Source organism: Rissa tridactyla, chromosome 5, assembly GCF_028500815.1.
Source record: "Rissa tridactyla isolate bRisTri1 chromosome 5, bRisTri1.patW.cur.20221130, whole genome shotgun sequence".
Lineage (NCBI taxonomy): Eukaryota > Metazoa > Chordata > Aves > Charadriiformes > Laridae > Rissa > Rissa tridactyla.
The window spans coordinates 75,065,411-75,092,577 of NC_071470.1; the positions used below are offsets into that span (position 1 = coordinate 75,065,411).

A 27,167-nucleotide genomic window follows, 5' to 3' on the forward strand; every position below is an offset into this window, starting at 1 on the left:
ACCTGTGAAAAGGGGACATTACCAATACTATATAACCAAGATAAGGCTTAGGAAGGCCGTGAAAATTGCTTCTATAACTACTACACATAACTAAAAACCCCAAAGCCTTTACAGAAGGAGTTGAATGCATACACACTTAAATTCATCAATCGAAGTCCCTTTTCTTTTACAACCAAAGAATGCAATGTAATTTCTGGTGCTCATCAGCCAAGGAACATAGAATCATGGAATCATTTAGGTTCGAAAAGACTTTTAAGATCATGGAGTCCAACCATTAACCTAGCACTGCCAAGTCCACCACTAAACCATGTCCCCAAGCGCCACAACTACACCTCTTTTAGACACCCCCAGGGATGGTGACTCAACCACTGCCCCGGGCAGCCTGTTCCAATGCTTGATAACCCTTTCCGTGAAGAAAGTTTTCTTAATATCCAATCTAACCCTCTCCTGGTGCAACTTGAGGCTGTTTCCTCTCCTCCTGTCACCTGCTACCCGGGAGAAGAGACCGACCCTCATCTCTCTACAGCCTCCTTTCAGGCAGTTGTAGAGAGCAATAAGGTCTCCCCTCAGCCTCCTTTCCTCCAGGTTGAACAATCCCAGCTCCCTCAGCAGCTCCTCATAAGACTTATTCTCCAGACCCCTCACCAGCTTCGTTGCCCTTCTCTGGACCCGCTCCAGCACCTCAATGTCTTTCTTGTAGTGAGGAGCCCAAAACTGGACACAGTATTCGAGGTGCAGCCTCACCAGTGCCGAGTACAGGGGGACGATCACTTCCCCAGTCCTGCTGGCCACACTGTTCCTGATACAGGCTGGGATGCTGTTGGCCTTCTTGGCCACCTGGGCACACTGCTGGCCCATATGCAGCTGGCAGTCGACCAACACCCCCAGGTCCTTTTCCCCCAGGCAGCTGGAGAGTTTCCCACCAGCCACTCTTCCCCACGCCTGTAACACTGCATGGGGTTGTTGTGACCCAAGTGCAGGACCCGGCACTTGGCCTTGTTGCACCTCATACCGTTGGCCTCGGCCCATCGATCCAGCCTGTCCAGATCCCTCTGTAGCGCCGTCCTACCCTCAAGCAGATCAACACTCCCACCAACTCGGTGTTGTCTGCAGGCTTACTGAGGGTGCAACACGGTAGGCCCAACTGAATCAAAGCCTGGTTTTTAGTTAGAGAAAAACTGTTAGCCACCAGTGCTGGCACATAATTAACTGCCAACATGAAACCCCACATTCTTTAGCATTATCAGCTTAGAAAAGCATATAAAAACACATTAAAGAAGGAGTAACATATTTCAACATTTGGGAATCTTAGGCTGTTTCTCACCAGATAAGGTCAAGTTCTGCTCTAGTAATCAGTCTCTCCTCAGGGAAGATGATTTAAATTGGATTTTGATACTTCCTCCTCTTGCGCTGTCCTTATCCAGCATGACTTAAATCATTCTTTTCTGTCGGCTTTCTCTCTATCGGTACAGCCTATTCTTCTACACACTGTCAAATTCTGCTGGCTTCACGCTCTACAACAACGCTTATGAAGCAAAAAAGAATAAACAAAGACACATGATTTCACACTGCATCATCGTACTCGCGTTCAGAAAGCAAAACTGCAACAAATAATAGCAATTTACTCCTCATGATTATATAGAAACATGTTACTCATTAGTTACCGCTCCCATGTTAAAAATGTTTATTCAGCTCCAAATGTTGTGTCTTTCCAACAAATGCAAACCAGCTTTTTGGTGGTAAATAGCAGGTATTTATTTGAAATGAAAAAAATACTTCAGTACCTGAACTATTGCATTTAATCATGTATTGTTGTAATTGTGTTACTCTACCTTTTTGCATTGGAGACAAATATACAATGAACATTCAGATATCACAGATTGCACACTAGATAGTAAATCGTCAGGCCTTTTACGTAACCACCAAAAAACAGATATCGGATTCTGCAATATAGTACAAAATTCCACACTCCAGTCTTAGCCAGTTATCTTCAATTTACTCCTGATGCTGTACAAATAAATGGCCATTTAACTAGGGCTTACAAGTTAATAACAGGACAAAAAAAATATACATTGCACTGACACAAAAAGTCAGCTGTGTTAATAGTCATGCAACAAGTAACCAAACTTGCTGAAATTAAAAATACTTTCTAAAAAGTTTTAACTGCATAAATATTTTGTACACAGTTCATTTACTGAAACAAAAGGAGTCTTTAAATGATACAAAGCAAATATAAGTTTCTACCAATTTTATACATAAGAAAGTGCAAAATAACTTATCTAAAGTGTTCTGCTATTGAACTGATGAATGTCGGCTGGAGGCAGCCAACCCGCTCTCAGAAGCATGACATTACAGTTGCACACTACATACGAATGTTAAGAGTACATGAATAAGTATACTACAAAGAACAAGGCAGGAGAAGACACGTGAGGTACTTGCAGAGAATACAGTCTACTAATGGTAGTGTACATGAGTCTACTTTTGCTCAACAGATCTTTACATGGAAAACAAAGCAAGTATTTGCATTAGAAGCTTGAAAGAAACGGGAAAAAAACCCCACTCCCAAGTGAACAAAACAGTTGCCCACAGCACCAGCTGCCAGAGGAAATATGAGCAGGTGTGTTTTTCCCCTCCACCTCCTACAAGCAAGAACCTGTTTTTTTGGAACAGCGCAAACAAAGAATTAAGTCCGAGGGCTGTGGTGATTTGTTTGCAAAATGTAAATTGGGACTAACCTCTACACTACAGAATTTGTAAAGAATAGCCACCTTGATTTTTCAGTACGCTGCCAAACAAAGCACAGACCACCACCCGTACAACGTGCTTATGCAGCTGAACGCAGTCGACTACCTCTTCACTGACGGCCCACTATCTTCACGACCCTGCATTAGTACTATATGCCAACTGTTTGCTCTAGTGTTTAGATTATATCAGTGTTATTGTCATAAAACTTGCTTTTATTAGGGTTTAATTATGTGGCTGTACGAGTTCCACTCTGTAGAAAAGACTTTAAATTTGGTTTTGATTTGAAATCTGGAGGCAAGGGGAAGAAAACTCCGTGGACTCAAAGGCATTGGTTAAAATAGCCTTTTCTTCAAACTGAAAACGTTAAGGCCACTAGCCTGTCTTCTGAACTATGCTGGTTTCGCATCATTTTGGGAAGGGTGAAGGCAACGTTAGAGAGAACAGAGAAATTCCAGTGCTCCGCACATGCTTACTGAGGACCTATTCTTGTTTTTAGGGACAAATCTGTCCAGGTAGCCATGCAGCGCGGCTACTTGATCATCACTCTTTGGATCCAACGGGATCTATTTGGGTCAGAAAATCTCAACAAACCTGCATTTACTCAACAGTGTGCAAGGGCTCTAGAGAAGCCTTTCTGTTCATTTGGGGACTTAGTATACATACCAAAACAGGAATATATCTCATTTTACAGACCAGCACATACATAATAAACAAACATGTATCAAAATACGTATTTAACCTTCAGTGCATAAACATGTGATACCAGGGTAAATAGTAAGTGATCAGGATTAACAAATTATTCACTGCTAGAAGCTCAAATCAAGAGAAGACAGGTGTGCCACCGCCGTGCCAAGGACCTTCTGGAAGGAGCTCACACCACCACAGAAGGTCCGGCATTTTGGATGGTGCAATTCCAACAGTGCCGGTTTTAACCATTTACTGTCCCAGGGCCAGAGTCTGCCCAAATCATTTCAAGTGAAGGATAACATCGTCTCGAGTGAAGACGCTCACCGAAGCACTAGCAGAGCAAAAGCAGGGCCACTTGTCTTCTGTTGGTTTGGGTCATATCCTTACCGCTATTTAAAAGAACCCATTGTGAATATACCTAGAGCTAGATTGGTTTGTCACTCATTTACAAAATATATACACATACGTTAAAAAAACAAACCAAACCAAACACCAGCCTGCCCCTGTCCCCCCCTTCCCCCCCTCCCGCCCCACCAAAAAACCACTGGCAAGACCTCATTCAGAAATTAAGTCCATGGGCCTATCCAATGCACGCGTTCCAATCCCAGTGGATATCAGTGTCTCTACTTCATCCCACATGTAGTGCAAAATAAATGATAGAGTAGTAAAAAAATACTGCAATTAAATTCATATTGGAACTTAAAAACCACAATGGAAGTCTACTGCTGTCCTCAAGTTGATGCCATGTGCTGAAACACGAAGATTAGTTCTTAGAAGCGTTTCTGACATGACTAAGATCACCCTGTTTTAGAGCAATGCCTATTGTTCTGGAAGTTTTTTCGCAAAACAAGCTACAGGACAACAGCAGTTAAATTTTATGCACAAGGAATTCATTCTGTATCTATATGCAAGCCAATTGCTATTGACTAAAGAAGTTAAAAGCTGGTTCTTGCACTGCATGAATCAGCTGCTAATGAACAGTAAGTAATTAACAAAACTGCAGCTCTGACATATGTATAAAAGAGGCCTTATTAAATATGAACAACACTGAGGTGGTAAATAGTTTGGTATAAAATGCAACACAAGTGTACAATTTAGTTCCTGGTTATCTTACAGCTAGAATAAAATACTCCAAGTCCTATTCTCAAAAATGTTTTCTTTTGAAAAAATCCATGTAATTCTACGAATAGCCTTACTTAGATTAAGATACTGTGGGCAACTGAAAGAACAAACATGCACAGACTGGATTTTTAACAGAAATACGCATAATGCCTTTGAGTTTTCTGGTTTCTCTTTTTTTTTTTTTTTTTTTTTAACATTCGTATTTAAATTGATAGATGAGATAAAGATGCCACACAAAGTATAGTGGTTAATCTGAAGTCCCATGTAACAGGCAGTTAAGTTCATATTTAGATAAAAAGGCCATTATACCTATTTACAATATACACAGTTGCTTGCGAAGAAGGCAGATTTACAACTATCTTCTAAAAAGCCTTCCCCTCCCCCTCCCCCCGATAAAGATGACTAGCTCTACAAAAACAAGACAAGAATGGGTATTTAGGATAAGTGAGGATTTTCTCGATAGCCACGTCAACACAGGTTTAGGGGTTGACAGTTCTATTGGATTTGTGGTTATTAATCATGTCTTTCTTGGGCCTTGCTCTTCACTTAATTATGCTGTTAGCCTCATTTACCTTCTGTCAACACAAATCGATTCAATGATCCCTTTTTACTTTTAGTGCTTAAAACTCAGTATAAACTTAAGTGTAAACAGACAATATTCTAATCCCTTCCGATCACTGCACGATACTCTCACTAGTTCTTGGAGTGATGGCGGGGCTGGATGGGGTCTCTGTTTGCCAGGACCCCATCAATTTCTGGGCCCTTCCTCTGAACCCCGCTCGTGCTGCAGGTTGTAGAAGCAGTTCTGGCAGACTCTGACTGGTGAGGAAATCTTCAGACGCTTGATTTCAGACTGAAACCGACTGCACCTGTAGAGGAAAACAAACATCGCTGTGAACACAGGTCCTCTCCTGACCTGGCCATTTTCTGTCCAGGTGTGGAAATTATCATCATGACTTCAAATATCAGAGAACTGCCCAAACTCATCAAGGAAATGCAATACAGTGTGGCAGAAGCAGAATTTAACAGGTATGATCACCACAGAATCAACGCAATGATTCTGCGCTGAGAGGTAGCTTAAAAACAGCTGTTGTCACCAGTTTAGACTCAAAGTATACAGCTACAGAGATGAAACTAGAAATAAAATACCGTGTCTGACCTAGTGGACCAGAGAAGAGACTCCCACCTCAGTTCCTGGGCAAGAGGAGCTCATATACATCTGCTGTGTCATATGTTTCCCTGTGTGAGGCTACATGTCACTGGCTCCTAAATCTGCATCCTTACAGTCCTGCATATGGTTTACATTTTGACCGGGTTGCTTGTGGAAGGATAAGAACAACTAGTTGCAAAAGAAGTTTGTTTGGGATTTTTTTCCTTTGCTAAGTTCATTTGCCTAGAGTTTTTCCCAGATGGGCAACAGGGAGGTTTTCAAAGCTGCAAGCAGATTTCCTTCTCTCCTGATACCTGTCTTGCTAACTATAGATTTACTAAGGGTCTGTGTGTCTTTTCCAATTCCTCCCTGGAAGTTTTGAGAGCTTTGATGCTTTTTCTTCATCAGTTCTGTTCTGGTAAGGGAAACCTCAGTCTTTCAGCAAAGTTCCGTTGCATGCAACAGCTTTACCCAGCCTAAAATTCAGTATGGAAAAGAGCCCAAAGGAGGCTCTCGGCTGGCTTACTTCTGGCAGAAGAGCTGTCCGCAGTTCCTGCAATGGTGACGCCTCTCCGTGAGTGAAAAACGGACCGCGCAGCCCGAACAGCTGTCTCCCCCCTCGTCCTTCACCCAGTGATCAGCTGCAGATCGGCCAGGCTGATCGCTTACAGACCAGCTGAACACTCTGCCTCGACCATCCCCAATAAGAATTCTGCTGTGATCCCTGCAAGAAAAAAGCAAAAACATTCCTGCAACAACTCTGGCACAGTAACGCACAGACAGTGACGACCAATTTTACATGTCAGAATATGTCATAAATTAAACTACTAGCACAGTAACTAATGTGTACATTAGCCTGGTCTGACTGGGAAATGGAGCTACAACAACACTCTGTATAACATAATGCAGCTGAGTAAGTCTACTTATTTTCGTATTTTTATCTCAGTCCTCGAACAAGGCTGCCCTAAACAGAAGCACCACAAAACAGCATTATGCAAAGAACAATGGCTGGTTCGGACCACTTCCCGCTGACAACACCGAAAAAAACGTTGTAAGTGATCACTTGTGAACTACTCACTTAGAGATGCCGAGTGCAGTGATTTCTGCTGGATGTGCGTTGTCTTTGCGATCAAATGCCGTGTGCATAGTTAGTTTGCTTCTAAACACCAACTGACGCTCCCATCTGTATCCTAGAAACGAGCAGAAAGTAGGAGGGGGGAAAAAGCAAATTTGCTTGTTCTCATATTTGTTCCCTCCTCCCCCAACATACCTGTATGTGTGAGACTTTGTAGAAAGAAATAATCTCCCCCCAGAGAGAATTCTCTATGACTCAAGTTTCTCTTGGGGAAAACACGTTTTTCAACCGCTTCCTCAACACATGTAAGAAAGGAGAGGATACAAAACAACGCACAGGGCCTCCAATTTCTCTGAGTCCAGTTGGGGGCTGCAGAGAATGGTGATGTACACAGGGAAGCCCTGTACCAAAGCCTGTCAGGATTGGGATAGCTTCATTTTATTTTTTAATTTTATTTATTTTCTTTTTAAAGTCAAGACTTAGATTTCCAACTGTCACTACTTTTCTTCATAAATGCTCACACAATGCTGTGTTCTGGGCATGTGACTAAAACATAGTCACCATGACATACCAGTGTTTTGGCTGTTGTTCAGCGGTATTTGCAGAGTATCAAGGTTTTCTCTTTTCCCCCACTCTGCTCTGCCCCCCCGCCCCGTCAGCAGTTTGGAGGTGCACAATAAATCAGGAGGGGACACAAGCTGGACAGCTGACAAACTGACCAAAGGGAAATTCCACTCTGTGTAACATCATGCTCAGCAATAAAACTGAGAGGAGGGGGTTTTTGGGGAAGGCAGCCATTTGCTCAGAGACTGGCTGGTCATCATTCTGCTTGTGGGAGGTGACGAGCGATTGCCTTTGCATCGCTTGTTTTGTCTTCCTGTTTTCCTTTGCTTATTAGACTATCCTTATCTTGACTTGTCAGTTCCCTTGCTTTTGTTCTTTCCATTCTCTCCACCATCCCACTGCAGGGGGTTGTGGTGGTGGTGGTGGCCATCAAGTGCCTTAGCTGGGTAAACTGACCAGGAAAAGCTTGAACAACACGCAACCTTTGCACACAAATTTTTCTCTTCACTGACCATTTTGGAATTCAGAGCTGCACAGACAGAGAGAGACTGCCTTACGGGTCCGTGCTGACAGCACATTTATCTGACAGAGGAAGCGTGTCCAGTTTCTTTTACCTGGTTTAAGCTTGCTGTAGTGCCGTGCTTCAGCATAGCTGGGGTGCGGGTGGTTAACCTGAGCATGGGGATGCATTTTGGCTTGTCCCTCAGAATAATTCACGAAGATAAAGCCATCTTTCTCATCCAAGCTGAGCTGATCTGACCAACGCCTGGAGTCATCGGAGCCGCTGTCTGCTGACCATGCTGCCGCTGCTCTGTTTGATGATGACCTAGGCCTGTGGCTGGTGCTGCTTGGTTGACTCTGGCTCTCCTGCAGTTTCGTGTCCTGGCCTATGCATGGATCATCCGCCTCGGAGTCACTGCTGTCCTCTTCGTGGGCTTCCTGCCCTGGATTCACAGGAGAGAAGATGTTGTTAGCAAGGCTGCTGATCGCCTGAGCTCTTCCCCTATTCTGCTGCTGCACTACCTACAACCACTGCAGCACGACTAGGGGGAAACTGCATGGAGGCATCTCAAAGCCTTCGCAAAGATTCAGCTCCTGCCAGGAATCAAACAACTCGCGTTTTTTGTACTGGTCTGTCAGAAAACAGCACTCCTTAGCTGAAGCAATTTCCTATGATAGTCCATCTGAGGTAGGCTATGAGAGACACAATGAGTACAATTTTCAACAGCGCTCAAGTTAGCAAAACCAAATCCTGCTGTCTTTCAGCAAAACTTACACAAGTAACACAGTCAGCTATGCTGAAACTCCAGCCGACTGAGAAACATGATGCAGATTTGTTAATAACAGGTTTTGTTAATACAAAAAAAGCAACTGTGGAAGATATTTATATTCCTAGTGACACTGAAAAAAAAAAAGAGCTGTCTATATATAGTAATTGCTAATGAGTATCACGCGATACAGATCCAAATCCAGATCGTATCTTCAATATGAAAAGGGCAAGAGGAAGATGAGATGGCTAAAAGAAAACACACCCATCAAGCATGGACCAGAATATTCTGACAGTGGAAAGATGATACGGCCAGCATTGCTTGTCTCAACAGCCTACTGTTCCATCAGTAGATTTTTTTTAACTCTGCTGTTATGCTATAATTCCATTTCAAAATAAAAAAATAAAAATCTAGCTTTTGGACAATGGTAACATCCATTGGGTTTACCGATAGCAGAAACAACCACACACAGAAAAGTTCAATCTTCACAGAAAAAAACCTATGATGAGCATGATTTTTTCTTACTCATAGCAGTATGAAACTACCATAAGCAAGGTGGTGAATAAAGAACTCAGACGCTTTATTTATTAGGCCCACTGGATGTCAATTTTCATTTGAGACAAAATCCCCTTCGTCCATTCTGCACTGTATAACCACATGATTTTACCTATGTATGGTGAAGATCAGATAAAAGGCAAAGACAAAACACTTGTCAGGAGACATACCTATTTGTGCTTCCTGACAATCCTCTTGCATTTCCAGCATCTCCGCAGGCTCTGGAGCTGGTGTTTCTGGTACTTGCAAAAACTCCATCCGCCAGAACTGGAGGGACAGGGAATAAGGAATAAGCAAAGTGGCATGTACTGAACTCTTAGCTTTCTTCTGAGCTTCTTGTAGAGTTAGGATGGCTTATTAGAACTGCATGTTTGCACTGGTAGCGTGAGAGGCAGGTCACATCTCCATACTGAGCCCTGTTTACGGGGGCTAACTACTGTAAGAGGACGTGTGTTCATGCCTGAATCACAAGTGAACAAGTCTTGTGCTGTTATTTAACATCTTTGCTGTTCAAATAAAAAAAAATCCACTGCACACAGCAATCTGACCAGCAGACTCTGGTTAAAGCAGACCCAGGACGGCACAGCAAAGTACCAAAAATTGGGCTAAGCTCGCAGTGATCAGAGATGCCACTAAGTTCCTCTTTTCTTTCTAGGCAGCAAAATGAGTGTCTCAAGGTGTGTAGAACAAAAACGGTAAACGAAAACTACAATCTCCAGGCATGAAAGTTGGTGACCAAAACAGAGCAGGAAGCAAAAGGTATGCTCCTGACTATTGCTAGTTACGCCCCACCACCACAACGGGTGGATCGAAAAGGAGAAAGAAAACTGAAAGACTGTATAGGAATGTCAGCTGACTGAAAGAGTTTTCCACGAATCTTTGATGTCCATCTAACTTGTGGACACGATACACTGCACCACCCTGTGCAGAAAAGGCACAGCTGGTTCCAGCACCAAAAGCAGTCTGCATCGTCTACCCAGCCTGCACTCCCTCCTTCCTGCAGGATTTAACTGTTCAGGTGGAAGACCCAATATAGCAAAACTGCTTTTTGTACTGGCCAGGACACTATGTTGGATAGACATGACTACTCTAACTACTACTAACTAAGGAGTAAACTTATTTTTTCAAACAGTGATTCCTGATACTTACCCGGACAACTCCATCCGAATGTCCTGTTACTATGACATTCTGAGTATCCCACTCATTCATCTCTGACACAAAGCAACACATTATTTGCTGGCTTCGGCCAGTGAAAGTGTTTACACTTGCGGTAGGGCTGCCATTAATGCTCCATACATGGATATAAGTGCCAGCACATGATACAATATCCCCCTGCAAAGACAAATAACATCTCCGTATTTCAATATAGGTCTTAGGTTTTCTTCAGCAAAATATAAGCCAGGTTCATTTATAAGCCAAGTTCAGCCATCAAAGCTGGCACTTTCAGAAAGTTCTGTTCGAGCCTAGTTTGGACACCTAAACAAATCTTTAGGATGATATGCTTTTTTTTTTTTAAATTGTACATAGAAAAGCAGACTTAGTAGCGACCTATTTGTTGTATTTACAGCATACAATGAGTAGACCAATTCCTCCACTTTTCACAGCATAGCAATCCAACAGTGTATTTTCAGCACTTTTCCTTCTCAGTTTTCAAAGACGCTATTCTCACAGACTCCTCTCTTTTTTCACAAACATGTACCACCTTAAATTTCATTTGCTTCCTTATTGGGAAAAGAGCGAGAGATGGTCCAAACTAGTGCAGAGGGGAAATGGGAGCTGCAGTCTAAACCACTGGCATCACCAGACTACTAGCAGCTAATCTACTTGCTAACCCCTCCTTGCATTACAGCCCCATTTTGTCTTGATTTCAACCACTACAACTGCTCCAGTTGCATCATGGTCCATCCAGCCCTCATGGACCAGCTGCATAAAGTTTCAACTCAGGCAAAATCTTTGACGTGCACGGGAGCTCGATAAATGGCAACCCATCGCTTATAGGACCACCAGGGAGACATGCTTTTAGGGTATGTCTGTTTCAGCTACAATCGTCACTGCAGCTTCATCCAAGGTATCTTCTGCTTCCTTTAAATGAAGCGTAAGAGAACAAAAGTCAACCAAGGTCAAATATCAAAATATCTTTTCTTAGTTCCTGTGGCAGGTTTGACAACCCACTTTGAACGCCACACTAGCTACACTGCTGCCAGCACTGTTAATATGCCCTTCTGAACTCGAGCCGCTCTGCATGGAACAAACCTATGTGCGTCTCTGGACAAAAGATGCAAATAATTCCCTAAACCAGCTAATTAGTTTTCAGATGAGTTATACAAGTTTTCTCAAACTAACAGAAGACCCTGGTTTATTTTTCTTTGGTGTAGCAATTTCTGACTCTTGCTACTGTTTCCACTGCACATTGGTGAATGGTATTTGGTTCTTACCGTTAATTCATTTATACAGAGTGCTGAAACCGGAGCCCGGTGACCTCGAAGCTGTGTTAGAAAAGAGAGTTTATTCAAATCCCAGATGATGCAGGTGCGATCCCGTGATCCACTCACAATTATGTGATAAGCTAGCGATGCTGTTAAGCACGTGACAGTGTCAGTATGACCCAGTAATGCCTGTAAAACAAAAGTCAGGAGGAACAAGCTGCCATCAGGAGAGAGTACAAAAATTACGGCATTAAACCCACTTATCTGAAGAGATTCAGATAATGTAAACATGAATATCCTATCGGAAGATGCAAGTGACTTACAAGAATTCAGTTGGCAACTATTTTCATACTTGACAATAAGAGAAATAGTATTTTTTTTTCCATTTAAAAAGTACTCTCACAAAACCAAATTTCAAGCGTCTAATGTTATATAGACTTCTACTGAAAAAAAACCCCAAAATAAATTTCCAACCCGTTCTGCATCAGTAGCTTATTTATAGGGTCCATATGTGTTCCAGGCTGCACCTGAAATTACATTCTGAAAACAGAAATTCTTTGTAAATAGCTCCTATATAAACTTCTGTTGGTGTTTGAGAAAAGACAAGAAAGAGCGGCAGCCAAAATGGTAAAGTCAATCGGAAGGAGGAGAAAATTACAAGCATCTACTTGTACTAGACCCTGCTTTTACATTTTAGGCTTAACCTAACCATTTGAACAGGAGTCTGGAATACAGTCAGATTATTGCAGTTACAAATCATTGGCTAAAGTACAATAAATGGCCTTCAATATACTGCCCTGAAATTCAAGATAGAGTGTTTTATCTTGCCTTCTTCTTAAGTAAAATGCTTTGGAAACATAGCTTTGGACAGTTGTTGGAGACCATGCAAGGGAAGTTATTAAATAATTCTCTAAATTTCTTCTCAAGTGGAAGCTTTCCTCTGGAAACAGTCCTGCTATGAAGATGCTAACAGGAACAGTAACACTTAACAACCTAGCTACCTATAACAATGACACACAGCTTCTAGAATATTTTGAGGTAGTTGGATGGGGGTGTTTTGTTTCGTTTACAGGTGGGCTTTTTTATTATTCTTTCTTTAGTAAATACAAGACTTAGCTGCAAGTGACTTTAAAGCACGAGTGCTCGTTTGTTAGATTAAAAGTTGATGCTTTGAATTAACAAAGCAAGAACAATTTAAGGTGATCCTGAACAAGTATACTCTGCTCCACAAACATCACTGCCAGAAACTGCAAAGTTTTGCACAGAAGTGTAATTTAAATATATACATTATAAAAGAAAAAATTAAAAAAAATAAAAAAGGAAAACGAACTTTTGAGACAGTTTCCTTCACTGCCCTCCCTGACACAGTTTTATACAACACTACAATAAAGCAGATGAATTCACAAAACACACCAGTATAATTTTGTTAACATCACTACCAAATTCCCCGTCTCTCCGAAAAGCTCCTGGTGATCAACTATCCTTAAATGATGCAATTTTCAAGATGCATTTTGCCCACTTCCACTGCAGATCGGCACCTCGACTACTCAGTTCTCCCAGGGTTCGCTGGACTCATGGTTTCAAAGCTTACTATGCGAGCAATACCCTTTTGGTAATTCCTTTGATCTTGTAACATAATTTACGTAAAAGGTATCTTTATTGTATCTTACCTGTTTCAGTGTGAGGGCTTTAGCTTTTTCTTTGGAGATGCCCATTTCCCACACACACACTGCTGTGCTTGTTCCTCCAGTGATAACTAGTTTGGGGTTGGGGCAAATGGCACACAGTATCTGACCCCATTCTGACAAACATTCATAAACAATTACTGCCTAAAAAAAAAAAAAAAAAAAAAGAAGAATTACTTGCAGGATTAGTGTTTGGTAGGATAAAAATAAAAACCTAAGAACCCCCCTGCATGCTGGACTATTAAGTAACCAAGATATCACTGCTACCCCCTGTGCAGTTTTTCCTCAGACAGAAGCAATTCCAGCCTCTGCCAGAAGATGCCCCCCGAGAGAACACGAGAGATGACCTTCAATGGCATAGATTTAATTCATTCATGTTTTGCCGGCCTGGTAAAAAATTATTATTAATTGGCTTATGTTATTGTGCCAGTGTTCTGATGAAGACCACCAGATAGGGAGCAATAAAACATATGCAGTATGAGATTATTTCATTCACATGTGAAATAAATTTCCATTCTTAGATTTTTTCACTATTGAGTGCTCATTGGTTTTGGTACATTCAGCACTAAAAAAAATTTCAGATTACAAACCTTGTCCGACTCGTAGGTACCCAGTCTACAGCTGAGGTCTGCATAGCCCCAGGCAAAAGTTTTATTCCATGTAGGTGGGATGAGAACCTTATTCTGTTCTACTGCCAGAATGCCTTTATCAGTACACACGATCTGTCCCACAGGCTCCTTGAGCTCTGAAAAAGAAGATGGGGTTATGTTTTATTGCTAGCACAGACAAATATTACCTGATCCCATTAAATATTTGATGCTGTGCACAAGCAGGATCTCTGTATTGGCTATGTCATGCAAATCTTTGTTTCAATTGCAACGATGGCAACTTTTGCTACATTCCTAACAAATGCAGGGCTAAGCATTACCAGTAGTGGCGACAACACCCTGAGGATCACAGATAGCTCTGACCCCACCTGCAATGCTGCACAAGATGTTCTTCAGACAAGATGCCTGTCATCATTAAAAGTCATTGTACCATTTTCGGCACAAGTGAAAACAAGTTTTTGGTATCAATTCTAACATCTTGGCCAAGTGTTCCCACAGGTTATGTTCCTGACTACAGCCCGTGGGTGTTCTACCTGTTTTTCCTCAAGCTTTGCAAATATAGATTAAGGCTTTCTAATTTCCAGTTTTAGAGTGTAGCTCTGCTATGTCCTGAGTAGTAGTACGTCTACCTCCCTTTACGGCAGGCAGGCACAGATTCATTTAATCAACTCAGAAAAAAATCACCATATAGCATTTACCTGCCTCACAAACAATTAAGTTTTGTCCAGTCCAATATCAGAGACGACGTCAAAACCCACCTTTTTTAATCTCAACAACCAACACCACCCTTTCCTGTCAACACTTCTGAGTATTTCTCAGCACTGTGATAAAGAATCCTTCTGCTATAAAAATCACAAAATTGAGGCTATCACAGGCCCAGAAACAGTGTACCCTGAATATCGTTCGTTAAGACTTTAAAGAAGTGCTTAGGTCCAATTTTGTCTCTCTCTTTTAAAAGAGTTACATTAAAGCAGCACAGATGTAGTGCTTTCCAAGTACACTTTAAGGTAGCGAAGAACACAATCTTAGAGTATTAGGATATTTTAAATTTGCGTTTCTCACAAAAGTACAGGTATTAAGAACATTAGAGCTACGCTAAATGTGGAAAAGGATGATTTTGCTGAAACTCTGAATGCTCTGGCAAAGAAACAGGAATAATTACTGTGGGTTTTCACTCTACCTTTCACTGGGGCAAGTGATGGCCGCAGGTTGTCCAAATGATGGAAAAAAATCTTGTCACTTGTGGAACCAGGGGGCACAGAGGTTCCCACAGTCTCTCCATTCAGTCGGCTTCTAACACGCTTCGGTGGGTGTGGCTTTTTAAAGAGCTGAAATTCATTAAGAAATTGATTATCATCAAAAATCAAGAGGTTTACAAGAGCACAAGCTTAAAGAGATCATCAGTACATGCAATTTACCTTCTAAAAATTCTGCAGGTCAGCAAATGCTACTTAGTTCTGTTCTCAGTATTCACTAATACCTTATGGCGACCATTTCAATAAGACTTCAACAAATAATATGAAATCCCACAAGGATATAACAAGAAAAGTCTCTTCAGAGCTACTTCCAGTTGCAAAAGCAGTTGAAGTAAAGCAAGCAAAAATCCCGAAGTCGATACATAACACGGTATTAAATTCTAACCTAGGACAAAATGAAAGCTAAGTTTTGGCTTTGAAACAAACTGTGTCCCACAAACATCAGGTGACACACTTGGGAGGCGGCCAGACTACCAAAGAACAGAATGACAGCATGGGTGGGCATGTAATTGGACCACATACGACAATCGCGCACAAGAAACGCATCTTAGCACCTAGTTATCTTCTGCCTAGCTTTTCATTACGAGTGACTGAATTTCCATTTTACCGTCTCAGTGACCATCCCCAGTATCTCAGTGTTAAATAAGCCATAGCTTCTAATAAGCCACGATCATCAATGACACACGCTAAGGTTTATCACGTGATAAATTAATAATAAAAATATTGGATGGTAACGCTATGTATTATAAAATGTAAATGACAAATATAAACACTGAGTGGTATTTTGTAAGATTTTGATTACTCTTTTGCAGACAGGCTATTACAGGACTGAAAGGAGAACTGAAATTCCAAGGCTGAAAGGTATTTTCCTTACAGCCCTTTGAGACGTGTTACCTGTTTGCCTATCCAAAGCAGAGGGAACGTGCATAAGCCTAAGGCAGCTGAGCTATGAGCACGCACACATGTTTCTACTGCTCGCACCTACGCTCTGGGTATGAAGGGTAATCACAGGCCTACGTGCCACAGCTCTCACTGAACTACAGCATGCCTCCTGTCTGGCTGGGCTATGAGAAGATGGAGAGAGAAGGCACATCATACAGCCTTCACATGGGCAACTGATCTCAAAAAAACACCAGTTCTGCCAAGAAAAATAAAAAAAAAACCCCACAACTCCTTTCTCCTTTGAGCAGTCGTTCCTCTTGTTCATTCATTCTGCTCTGCCTCCCCAGGCTGTGGCATCTCATGACCCTCACAGAGTCTGAGAGAGTGTGGTTCCAAATGCAGCACCAGCTCTGGAATGTTTTGCACAGCACAACTTCTTAAAATGGGAAACAGAACTATCAGGGGCATTACTGGTGGAAAAGATGGGATAAAAAAAGATGTAGTTCTCATGTTACATCCCCATGCAGCAAAGGAGTGAAAACATGCACAATAGCCACGTCACTGAGATAGCCTGCCTTAGATCCCCTGTGGAAAGTCACAGAAGGTCATAGGCAAAACTCTCTACAGTTACACAAAAATGCGCTCCCAGAGCGCTCACCACCAAAAATGACTTAAAGAAGGAGTTTTGAGTTTACTGCAGTCTGCCTGTTCCTCTAGCAAAGCTTCATGCAATTTCTGGTAGATCTCATCGTAGGTTTGTACCTAACAGGCACTCGAAAACTAAGGCAGACCTTCAGATTCAGCTGCAACACTTTCCCATTGCCCTGCCGTCAGCCCCAGTCTTTATCTGTTCCTCTGGTTTTAGCTGGGCCACGTCCGATTATCATCACAACCCAGGGACTGACTATTACTTCAGAGGCAAAAACCCCACAGCCACTACGTATCTTGATTATTGAGAGAGCACGAGGAAGGAAAAGGAGAAAAGCAGCCAGCCACAGAGGACAGACAAGCAGTTCTTAGCCTTCTTTCCAAGCAGTAAGAGACAGACAGCTGCCAGCGGGTCCCCACAGGAAATTTCCTGTGGCTGTCCTGAAACAACATGTGCTGCTGTAGTCTAGAGTTCCCAACATGTGGGTTGGGTTCCCAGTGAATTGCAGAAGGTATCCGTGGTTCCCACCAGGATTGGAAAAATTCACTGATGACATTTAAAAGTTTCACTGGACAGCAAAAAAACCCTACAGAAATGCCTATTTTTAAAAAAAAAAAAAAAAAAAAAAAAAAAAAAAAAAAAAGAGAAAGAAAGAAACCCTTAACCCCGCCAAAAAACTAAAACCCCACACAGCAAAACTTTAGATTTAATATTACATTTAATAACTTAATGTAATCTCTTTAAGAGAACACAAACTTTAAAGCTGCAACAAAAATGCATCTATATAGCTCCTTAACTATTGCTGTCCTACAAGAGTCAATCTTCTTAATTTAAATTTTAAGGTTGTTTTTTTTTCCCCCATCAGATTCTTCAAATAAAAGAGGAGGCCAAGCCCCGCAGAACACCAAGTGATTGGTGTAAAAAAAAGGAAGCATAAGTTGTTATAGAATTATTTTATTACAGGATAACTTAAAATACCTACACACTAGGCATTACTTTGAATTTGGATTTTCACTGCTCCTCTCTGACTTTGCAGCAGGAACATACATACTTTTTTTTTTTTAATGCTGAGTTTTTAGAGTGGAACCATAATTCATTTTGCCTTTATTTTAAGGACGCAAAGTGTGTGGGGGGGGGAATAAAAAGGCACTGATCCTCATTGCACTTATGATGGAAATACAAATGATTTCACATCACTGGAAGAATATTTATGGAAAAAGAGTCCCAGGAATTTTCACTCCTAAAACACTTTGCTGTTCTATATCGATACGTTTCAATTGGAGTGTCATCTGGCAAGTAAGAATTCTACAAACAGTTTACCTGCTTTGGTATCTGTCCAAAGTTATTAATGAATCCTATAGTAGCTGTCTCTTTTAATGGATCATTGATGTTATATATGTCCACTTGCCCCTCATAGAAGAGATGGTGAAAGACATTTACAGCTTCTACTGCAGCAGGACCTTGCTGTTTATAGCCAAAGATCAAGTCAATCCACTCATGCAGATGTGCACTCACAAAGTCACATTCCAGAGCCTGAAATTCAAAGGGCATGCATTAGAACTAGCCGTACCGGTCATCGTTTGAGGCTACTGCACCTGCCACGAAGAAAAACGCAGAATATATTTTGACACACCCTTGTTAAATTTTGATAAATCTTTTCGTTGAAGCAAGTCCTGTCTCAATGAAATCCCCAGCCAAAAAGGAATGGGGAGGAAACACTGCTTCTACATACCTTTGCAACAATTAGCCATTAACCCAGACCTCCTGGACTGTGACTGAATGATTTCAGCTTAGGTTAATATGCAGTGGAAAGTCCCAACTGACGCTTTCTATTGTGATTATTAAAATGCAAATTACCTCCCGATGAACTCTGATAAATTCACGAGGATCTCCTTTTGCCCATGGGGGGAGTATTACATCACCAAGTTTAGTGCCATTTTGTTTGCAACCTATTAAAAAAAAAAGAAAGGAAAATATGGAGAGAAGCACTGAAACTGCACTGCAACAGCAATGGTAAAAAAAAAATTATAAAAACGATCAAATTCTAACACCTTTCCTTAGTAAAGGAAGCCACTTCAGCCTTTTCTTTTTTTAAATACTACGTAATTTTTAAATGTCAGGCAATAAACACGAAAAATTCTGCCTCGGTTGTTCATGTAAGATTGCTCTCAGGAGGAGAATATTCCTTGCTAAGACTTTTGAAGATGATGATAGCGTTTCAGCATACGCTCTTCAAAACAAACATTACTCTTCTAGCTAGAGGCATTGACTCTTCCCCAGTCCGCACAACTTCATAATGTAGAGCCTGAACTCAAAATCTTTGTTTCCCCGTCAAGTGCTCTTGGAACATGATTATTTTATCTTTATCTTTCTGTTTAAGTGAATTTCTGCTTTTCTCTCCCCGTCATGGGAAAGACCCACTACAGTGCATGAAAGTTAATGAAAACAACAGCCACTAAAGTAGCCTTCTGCAATCATTGTACAACCAGAATCTTGCTCTGTCAGTTTAGTTTGCGCCTAAAGCTACCACGGCAGCCGTCCATTTCGCACTTAGAGGTGTCAGCACAGCAAGGTTTGTTTTCTTACCTCTTTTTGACTTCCTTCTTATTCTGTGAGGACAACTGGAATCAATGTGCTAGGCCCAATTTAAGAGAGGACATACTTTCCTGTATTTGGCATCTGTTTAGTATGCGTATAGCAATGGCATGTCAATTTAGTATATTTTGAAGAAAATAAATCCCAGGAAGACACAGCGTAACAGCAAACCTCTGTAAAGCCTTGGTGGAACAGTATTTCATCCCAGGATTGCTTTTCTTCACAATAAATATATTCCGTATCAAGGAATGGAGTTATTGTTTTACCATGAGAATGGCTACACATCACAGGAGTACAGACTAAATATTCATTTCTTAACGGCGAAGAGCTAAGTGGTCACCCCACAAGCTTTGTACCCAAGGACACTGGTGATTCCCCTGGGCATGGTCTGGCCACATACATTCATGTGGGTCCCTGATAGCTCCCTTCCCACTCTGAACGTTAAATGGCATGTTGCAATTACAAAAAAAATGTATTTGTTAAGAGTTCCCAGTTATGTTCTTGTTTTGTTGCCTGTTGCCAAGAGACAATTCCACACTTCCTATTAGCCCAGAGGAATACTATCAAATTTCCACATTTAGAGGGATACCCAAGTACTACGTACCGTGTTCCAGCAGAAACACCGCTTGCATCACTAGAATTTAAATCTTCCTCTCTTTTTATCTCAGGGGGAAAGGGAGCGGGACTGCTCCGAAATAACACAATCAGAAGTATCACATAGTGTTTGACAGTTGTTCGTAACAAAAACTTTTCTACTGTTGTTCCAAATGCTCAAGGAAGAACTTCTATGACTCTAATGGTCACAGTTCAAAATTATCAGATACGGAGCTAAGTGGACAAGACTTCAACATTTTTCTGGTAATGGTCATACCCGTCTGTGTGAAATATACTTGGGAGAGGTTTTGCAGGTTGTTATTTTGGTTTTGTGTTTTGTTTTTGTAAGGTTGTGCTCCCAATCTCTTACAATACGTTTTGAATAAAGGATTTGAGGCCATTAAAACTTAGGAGTTGTTTAGTCTTTCTTATTGCTATTAGATTCACAGCACAGAGCCCAGAAAAGAAAAGCTTAATGCCACTGTTAAGTGACATACATACTAAGGAACATGTATGTCCTAAGGCATGAAATTTGACTCCTGCTGAATAACCACTCTCACAAAAGCTACCGCGACATTTCAACAAAACCTTTAGGAATACTTTTAAGAGGAAATTCTAAAAGTGAAGACTGTCAATGGTGAACACCATCGTGGAGTAGCAAGTTACATGGAGAAAAATGCAAACCAGAGAAACTCCAAGTAAAACATGATTATCTGTGCATTTTGAACTGGTAAAAAACCAAAAATCAACTAAAACACACCACTCCAAACGGAAGTCCTTTTGGGGTATTTCATTGTCTTGTTCAGCAATTCTCAGAACAAACTTTGCATCAACTGCTTAAAACTAACACTCAGTGCTTGAGAAAATACCTTGTCTGATAAATCTGAAAAAATAAATCTGAGGTATCACAGAAGCAATAAGAATTCCTGCTATGCTCTTCTTGATGAAACAATGAGTTCTGAATCATTCAGACTTTCAAATATAATATTGAATACACATTAGTATAAGGAAATATCAGGGGTAGTCCTGCTTGACTTGCATGTTCTGACATGAAAGCATATCTATCTTTTTCTCATGCAGTTGAACAGATCTTTTTCCGCCCATATTACGAGACGTTTTTCTCATGTTGGACTGTCTGGCTCCGGTCTTGCACCTGCAGCAATGCTATCAAGCTCCTTCTGCCTACCTAGGTCAAAATTGTTGGAATTGAGCAGGAACTCGGGGAGGTAGAAGAACTCTGGGATGAGCTCCTTCACATCTGCCATGTTGTGCTTCGACGCTGAATACCAAGCCTCCCGTACACTGTGAAACATTCGGTCTGCCAGGTCAAAGTGACCGCCCTGTGGGACAGAGCGAGAAGCATGTCAGCACCTCTTAACATAGCAGACTTTGCCAAGAAGGCAAATCAGAATATCCTCTGCCTAATGAAGAAAGTATAGATAATGGGGCATGTTTCCTTCTGTACCACAACAATTTAAAGAGCTGCATTACTTTTTGGTACAAAATAATAGTAAACGTAAAGCACTGAGATACAGATATGAAGAATTTTAAGAAGAGAGTCATCTAGTCCTATTTCAGAGAAACACAAATCTTTTTTTGTCCGATGGCTTCTGTCTAGGAAAATATTTGACATGTAATGTTACAAACCCCATTAACCACTAAACTGGCAAACAATTCCAGGCTCTGCAAACGTTTATTTTAACACTCAGTACTAAAATGTCTTTTTGGATAGACATATTGGTTTAAAATAACAATCTTTCAATACCTCCAGCTCAGAACTAAACAACTGGCATATGATTCTTTCAACAACAGACAAATAAAGCTTGATGAGCACAGTATTTTTCACAGTAAAACTCGCTTTGGTTTTTTTCTGCTGATATTTTGTTCAGCATACATTTAGAAAAACGTTCAAACGACAAGAAAAACAAATGTGAATTCCATTATATCTTTTACAAAGGAATATCAAAAACCTCCCAGGCAATAACAACTCTGCCAAAAATATTTCTTCTACCATATTTGATGAAAACAAAGCCGATTGTAATATTTTTCACTTAGGTCTCATATGTTCAGCAGGAATGAAACACAAAGTGAGGTGATGTAACTTTTACCTGTAACCGTAAGAAAATCTGGGTAAAAGGCTCCATCCGGACAAGATAGGAAGCCACTATCATGGCCGATGAATAGTGGGTCCCATAGTGATACGCTGGAGTTTCCCCTGCAGAAGATTATTTGTACTATGTTTATGATTTTTAAAGCAGTTTGGTGAGCAGTTTGGTGACAGAATCAGTACTAAGTGAAAAAAATGTAATTAGTGCTGCATTTTAATAACTCTGACCTTGGACACATTTAAAATTGGAATTCGTAATTTTCATTCCGAGAATGTGGAAGCTTTATGTTTGTCACTGCCACCACTTGAGGTTTGGCTGCAGTCCAGTAACCCTAATTCAATGGGCTTCTGCAGAGCACTACTGAATGGTTAGTCATTTTTTATTTTAACTAATTGAAACGTTGCAGAGCAGCTATGGTGATTTCTGCTGAATCTTTTTTTTTTTTTCAACTCTTGGTCTTATTGATTACTGTGGTATTAAAGACTTGGGCAAAAATAGGTCTCAGAATTGTTGGCTACAGATTTTGTACAGCTTTTACTTTCTTAATTTCCTGGCAAAACGTCTGCATAAATACACTTAGAACATACTGATTCACTGCTACAAATGAACATCTTTGCCACCTACTGTGGTTTGATACAGAACAGCACCGCAGTAGTTAAGCACGCTTGTGTCTTCAACAAAAGCACACAAGAAGAAATGTATCGTATAATAGCTGCCTTGCCAAACACACAAGTTTTATTTTCAATATATATGGAAGCTCTAAAATCAAGAATATGTAACTTAATTGCATCTCATTCTGATTTTTTTTAGCTAAGAAAATACTGTTTCCTTAGCAAAAAACCATGCATTACGATAAGAAATGAAAAAGCTAGAGTACGGCTAATACAGAAGTATTCCCATTCCTTTGTATAACTTATTTTCCTGCAGCAGCACTCAAACTGTATTAGTAGAGACAGCTGGTTGTGCGCTTCATCTGCCTACCCATTCTAGCCTTTAGACAATGTTAAAGTGTTCTGGATGCGCAACTGTTTTGTCTTTATTTTTACATATAAACAAAAGCTGCCATTCAAATTTAAAACAAAAAACACAGCAAGAAAAACAACGCCCCTTTGCTACTTGTTGGAGAGTCACTAAAAACCATGGTAGAGTTCTGCATATCCACATCCAGACCTCTTGACCCATAATATAAAAATCCATGACTCCCTCCCATCATGTGACAGGCATGCGTCCCTCTGCTCTTCCTGCAGGATGTATCATTACTTACCATTGGGATCTTCCCAGTCTTTGTATCGCTTCTTGTACTGCGCTAACCTGTCTTCTGTTTGAGCTCCCATGGGCTTGGCCAGGTTTCTGAATGTCTTGGGATTCGTAAGATCCAGTTCCTTTAAAGATAAAACAGACACCAATTTTATAAAAAATGCCCAAAAGTCAAACAAACCCTTTCAACACTGCTGATTACCATATTTAGCACCAAATGCATCCCAAGGTTGTCATCTTTGTTTTCTACACACACAGCAGGTGCAATGTTGGATGTGCTTTAAACAGTCCTTCAGGCTGATCTAAGAGAGTCAGTATTTTTTATTTTAAGTCACATCTGGGCTCCATCTACTTTTTCGCCCTGCTCCCCTCATCCTCTTCCCCAGTTTCCCCTAATTCTGTTCTTGAATCCTTGGCACGTACCCTAACAATATTTTATGTTATGGTCTGGCTGGTAGCAACAGCTGCCCAAAAAAGCATTAATAGAATGTTTCATCTTTTTCAAAAGCAAACTCTTTACCGTGGAGCCAGATTTCACAGTATCCCCTACCACAGTCTTCTGGACACGCTTACTTTATCTGTTGGCATAACATCCTTCAGGGTATTCAGTAGAAAGCTAATGCGAAGACTTACAAGAACTGCTACAACAGAGAGAGGCAATTGCCTTAGAAAAAGCTATGTAAGCCAGCCCTCATCTGTGCGCACTCCAGTAATAGTTGTAAAATCAGTGCAGGCAGGAACCTGCCCACATGGGACAGCCAAGAATCTCCAATATCCTACCCCCTGAGAAGTAGGAGGAACGTTACAAAACAGATGAAATCAAACAACCGATGATAAAGATAAGCCTCGGTTTTACCAAGGTAACAAGAGCAAGCTGTAATATTTGCAAAACCTCCAACATTAAAAAAAGAAAAAAAAAAAATCACTGACAAGGCTGACAAGGTATTTTATTTACCTCTGAATCATAGTCTGCGAGGATCCAGGGAAAGACAGGGTACTGCATGAGATCATTATAGGATCTGCCCGCCAGAGTGTTTAAGTGCATCAGGTACTGGAAGTTACTGATTTCTCCTCTCTTAAGGAAGACAGATAACAGCACTGTAAAGTGTTCACTTTACAACAATCAAACACCTATGCCGCCAGACTGTCAGTGTTCAGCCCTCCCCAAACAAACGGAACTCACTTCAATATCACAATGCATACTCTACTTTTATTACAGTCCCTCCCCCCCTTGCATTTTCGACAGTAGGACCATTTCCTACTTGATGATGGTATAATGAAATAGTACAAACTAAAATGCTGAGATACGCTTTCTACAGCGGTATATTCCACCTGTTTGAATAAGAGGATGCAACTTATGTGCACTGATTAATTATGTATCACTACAAAATGTGGAATTTAATATAAAAAAAAAAAAACACCCAAAATTTTCATACTTACTTCCCATCTTTGAGTAACAGATTTTTCTCCCACTAAAGTGCTAAGCAAGCCAGACCTAGTGGGAAGAAGGAAGTGTGTTTTCTGACTTAGCAGCAAGATCTGGGTTACATCTTCACAAGACAATCCAAAGTTTTAATCTTAAAACTTGTAAACTGTAACGATGAGAAAAACTGAGCTTTGTTCCTTTTTGCTTTAGCAGTGCCTTTTTTTATTCCTAAACACAGACTGTTAAAATTAGGCATATTAATTATGCAATTCAGTGACACTACAAATATATCAAACAGGCTGTCCATGAGGAAAATACCTTTAACAACTTGGACAAATCTAATGGCTTTGGCACTCCAATTCTTTTCAGAACGTATTTGTATACTGATAAAGTTAATCCTGACAGCCTAATTAGTAAGACGACACAGCAATGCTGCCAATGATTCTAGTACACTTAAAATAACTGGAGCACAACATCATTGGGCATTTTTTTTTTGGAATGCCCAGTTTTAAATTGAGGTTGCAGTACTCTCCAGCGAATCCTAACCCTAATGCAAGCATCATTTATTTGGAACTGATGAGCTCCAGAGCGTGTGAGGAATAGATAGTACTTACCCTTGCTCTACACTGGTGTTTGGTCTCTGCCCAGACACCGACTCCGAACTGTCTGTTAGAGATGGCACCACAGCCAAAAACCTGCATCAGCAGTTAAAAGGAGATTGAGATTAGCGTTTCTGTCCTCGGGTATGTCTTCCTTAGAAACAGAGTGCATTTAGTGCAGTTACAGACTTCGTTTTGAGCAGCTACGTAACCTCTTCAACAAAATCGGAAGGACCCTTTTCTCAAGAATGCATGCGGGAAGTTTCACGCGCAGGCATTAGCGCTTCCTAGTGGTTCTTTCGTGCAGCACTAAATTGCTATCGGGTTATCCACTGCCTAACACCCATCACTTGCGATCTCCTTCTGGTTGTTAGGTCGCTGTAAGCTCAAATATGGCTCAGCACAGATATTTGCAAATATTCAGAATAAATGTTCTAACTTGTTTTACCATACCTTTGATAAACTTTGTTTCTAACTCCTTTTTGGAAAGCTAGAAGATAGTTCCGTCCGTCTCCAGAGAAAACTTCAATTGCAATTGGCTGAAAACAAAGCGGACAAACCCATGTCAACGCTAACACACTTTGTCACCTCTGAAGGTCAGACACAGACCTGTTTAGCCATACTCTACTACATCTGACACCAAATTATGGTGAAAAAGAATTTGCTTAGTGCAGCCAGATGTTTTATTTTTGGAACGCTAAAATTCACTAATACACACAACAAACTAAGCCATGGTAAGCCATCAGACAAGGATGCCCAACTTAAGCACTTCAATTTCAACACAGCGAGCAGCTTCACTTCCCAAATACTGATCAGTTATTTATTTACTTTTTAAAAATTACAACATTGTCAAAAAATACCAAAGTTGGCTCCTCAATCCAAATACAGTGTCCAAGTTACCTGCAACAGGTATCTTCTTTTATGTACTTCCTTGATATCTTCATAGGCAAAAATGCTGCATGTTCTTTTGAGTTGGCTTGGACCTTGCCTTGCTCCCCTAGGTATGATTGGCTCATGCATCCTGCAAATGAGCATAAACAGGCAAGAGGGAAGTGATTAAAAAGATGATAAATTAAAAGAATTATTCTCTTAACTCTCATATGAGAGTCCACTTACAGAAATAGCTGATTTTCACTATACATCAAACTACACTGAGCAATTCGTGAGCACAGAGGAAACTGCTCCTGAGGTCTTTCTGAATCTGACATTATTTTGAAGCTGACTCCTCAAAAATCTCATTAAATACTTCTTGTTCAGCTATTAAAGACTGAGAAAACTCTCTGTTAATCTACTCACTTTGGAGGCAGTGTCTCAATATCTCGTATTTCTCTGGTGGCTGTCATGGTAAATCCATCAATGACATAGAAGTGCTCTTTCCCAAAGAGAAGCAGCCCTTCGCTGGTGTCAAGGCCCTGAACCCGAGCACAGCGGTACATATGCTGAATCTGTAATGAAAAGCAGACGCTTAGCAAAAGCAGGTTAACGAGCTCAGGCTCAGACTGTTGGTTTGTTAGAACAAGCCCCAGACACTGCTTTATGACTTGTAGATACAGCAAAAATTCTGCTATTTCCCCCCTTAATCAGAGATACACGTAACACCTGCAATTAGCAATTGGGAAGAGAGTTAAGTAAAGTCTCCTCTGTATGATACAGATTTTTATATTTACTAACTTATTTACTCACACCATGCTTCTTGAGCATATTTTAGAACCCGTAGCCCACTCGACTATGATCACAAATGTATTTACTGGTGTACCTCAGATGCACAAAGTCTGAAATACCAAATACGCAGCACGGTCATTCAATGTTGTTCTTGGGGATAAAATATTAGTTATCAGGGGTTTCCTTCTAATGAAAGGAACAACTAATTATTGACAGTCTGCCAAGTTCAGTATTTATATTTTCAACATATATTT

At 40.7% G+C, this 27,167-nt stretch overlaps 1 protein-coding gene across 7 annotated transcripts in view; it reads right to left on the minus strand.

The window, feature by feature from the left end:
- Positions 1–4,719: 4,719 nt before the first annotated feature.
- Positions 4,720–27,167, minus strand: part of WDFY3 (WD repeat and FYVE domain containing 3) — a 178,025-nt gene continuing 155,577 nt past the window's right edge. For all 7 annotated transcript variants that reach the window (XM_054202046.1, XM_054202045.1, XM_054202043.1 and 4 more), the window contains 21 exons: positions 26,548–26,696; positions 26,152–26,272; positions 25,705–25,790; positions 25,267–25,347; positions 24,667–24,721; positions 24,182–24,301; positions 23,234–23,351; positions 21,970–22,076; positions 21,048–21,201; positions 18,530–18,621; positions 17,993–18,205; positions 15,066–15,213; positions 13,868–14,022; positions 13,263–13,421; positions 11,602–11,781; positions 10,316–10,498; positions 9,337–9,433; positions 7,958–8,287; positions 6,783–6,894; positions 6,231–6,428; positions 4,720–5,423 (listed from right to left, as the gene is read on the minus strand). In XM_054202046.1, the coding sequence (XP_054058021.1) occupies positions 5,303–5,423; positions 6,231–6,428; positions 6,783–6,894; positions 7,958–8,287; positions 9,337–9,433; positions 10,316–10,498; positions 11,602–11,781; positions 13,263–13,421; positions 13,868–14,022; positions 15,066–15,213; positions 17,993–18,205; positions 18,530–18,621; positions 21,048–21,201; positions 21,970–22,076; positions 23,234–23,351; positions 24,182–24,301; positions 24,667–24,721; positions 25,267–25,347; positions 25,705–25,790; positions 26,152–26,272; positions 26,548–26,696 (2,979 nt within the window). In that variant the 3' untranslated portion in view covers positions 4,720–5,302. The remainder of the gene's footprint in view (positions 5,424–6,230; positions 6,429–6,782; positions 6,895–7,957; positions 8,288–9,336; positions 9,434–10,315; positions 10,499–11,601; positions 11,782–13,262; positions 13,422–13,867; positions 14,023–15,065; positions 15,214–17,992; positions 18,206–18,529; positions 18,622–21,047; positions 21,202–21,969; positions 22,077–23,233; positions 23,352–24,181; positions 24,302–24,666; positions 24,722–25,266; positions 25,348–25,704; positions 25,791–26,151; positions 26,273–26,547; positions 26,697–27,167) is intronic.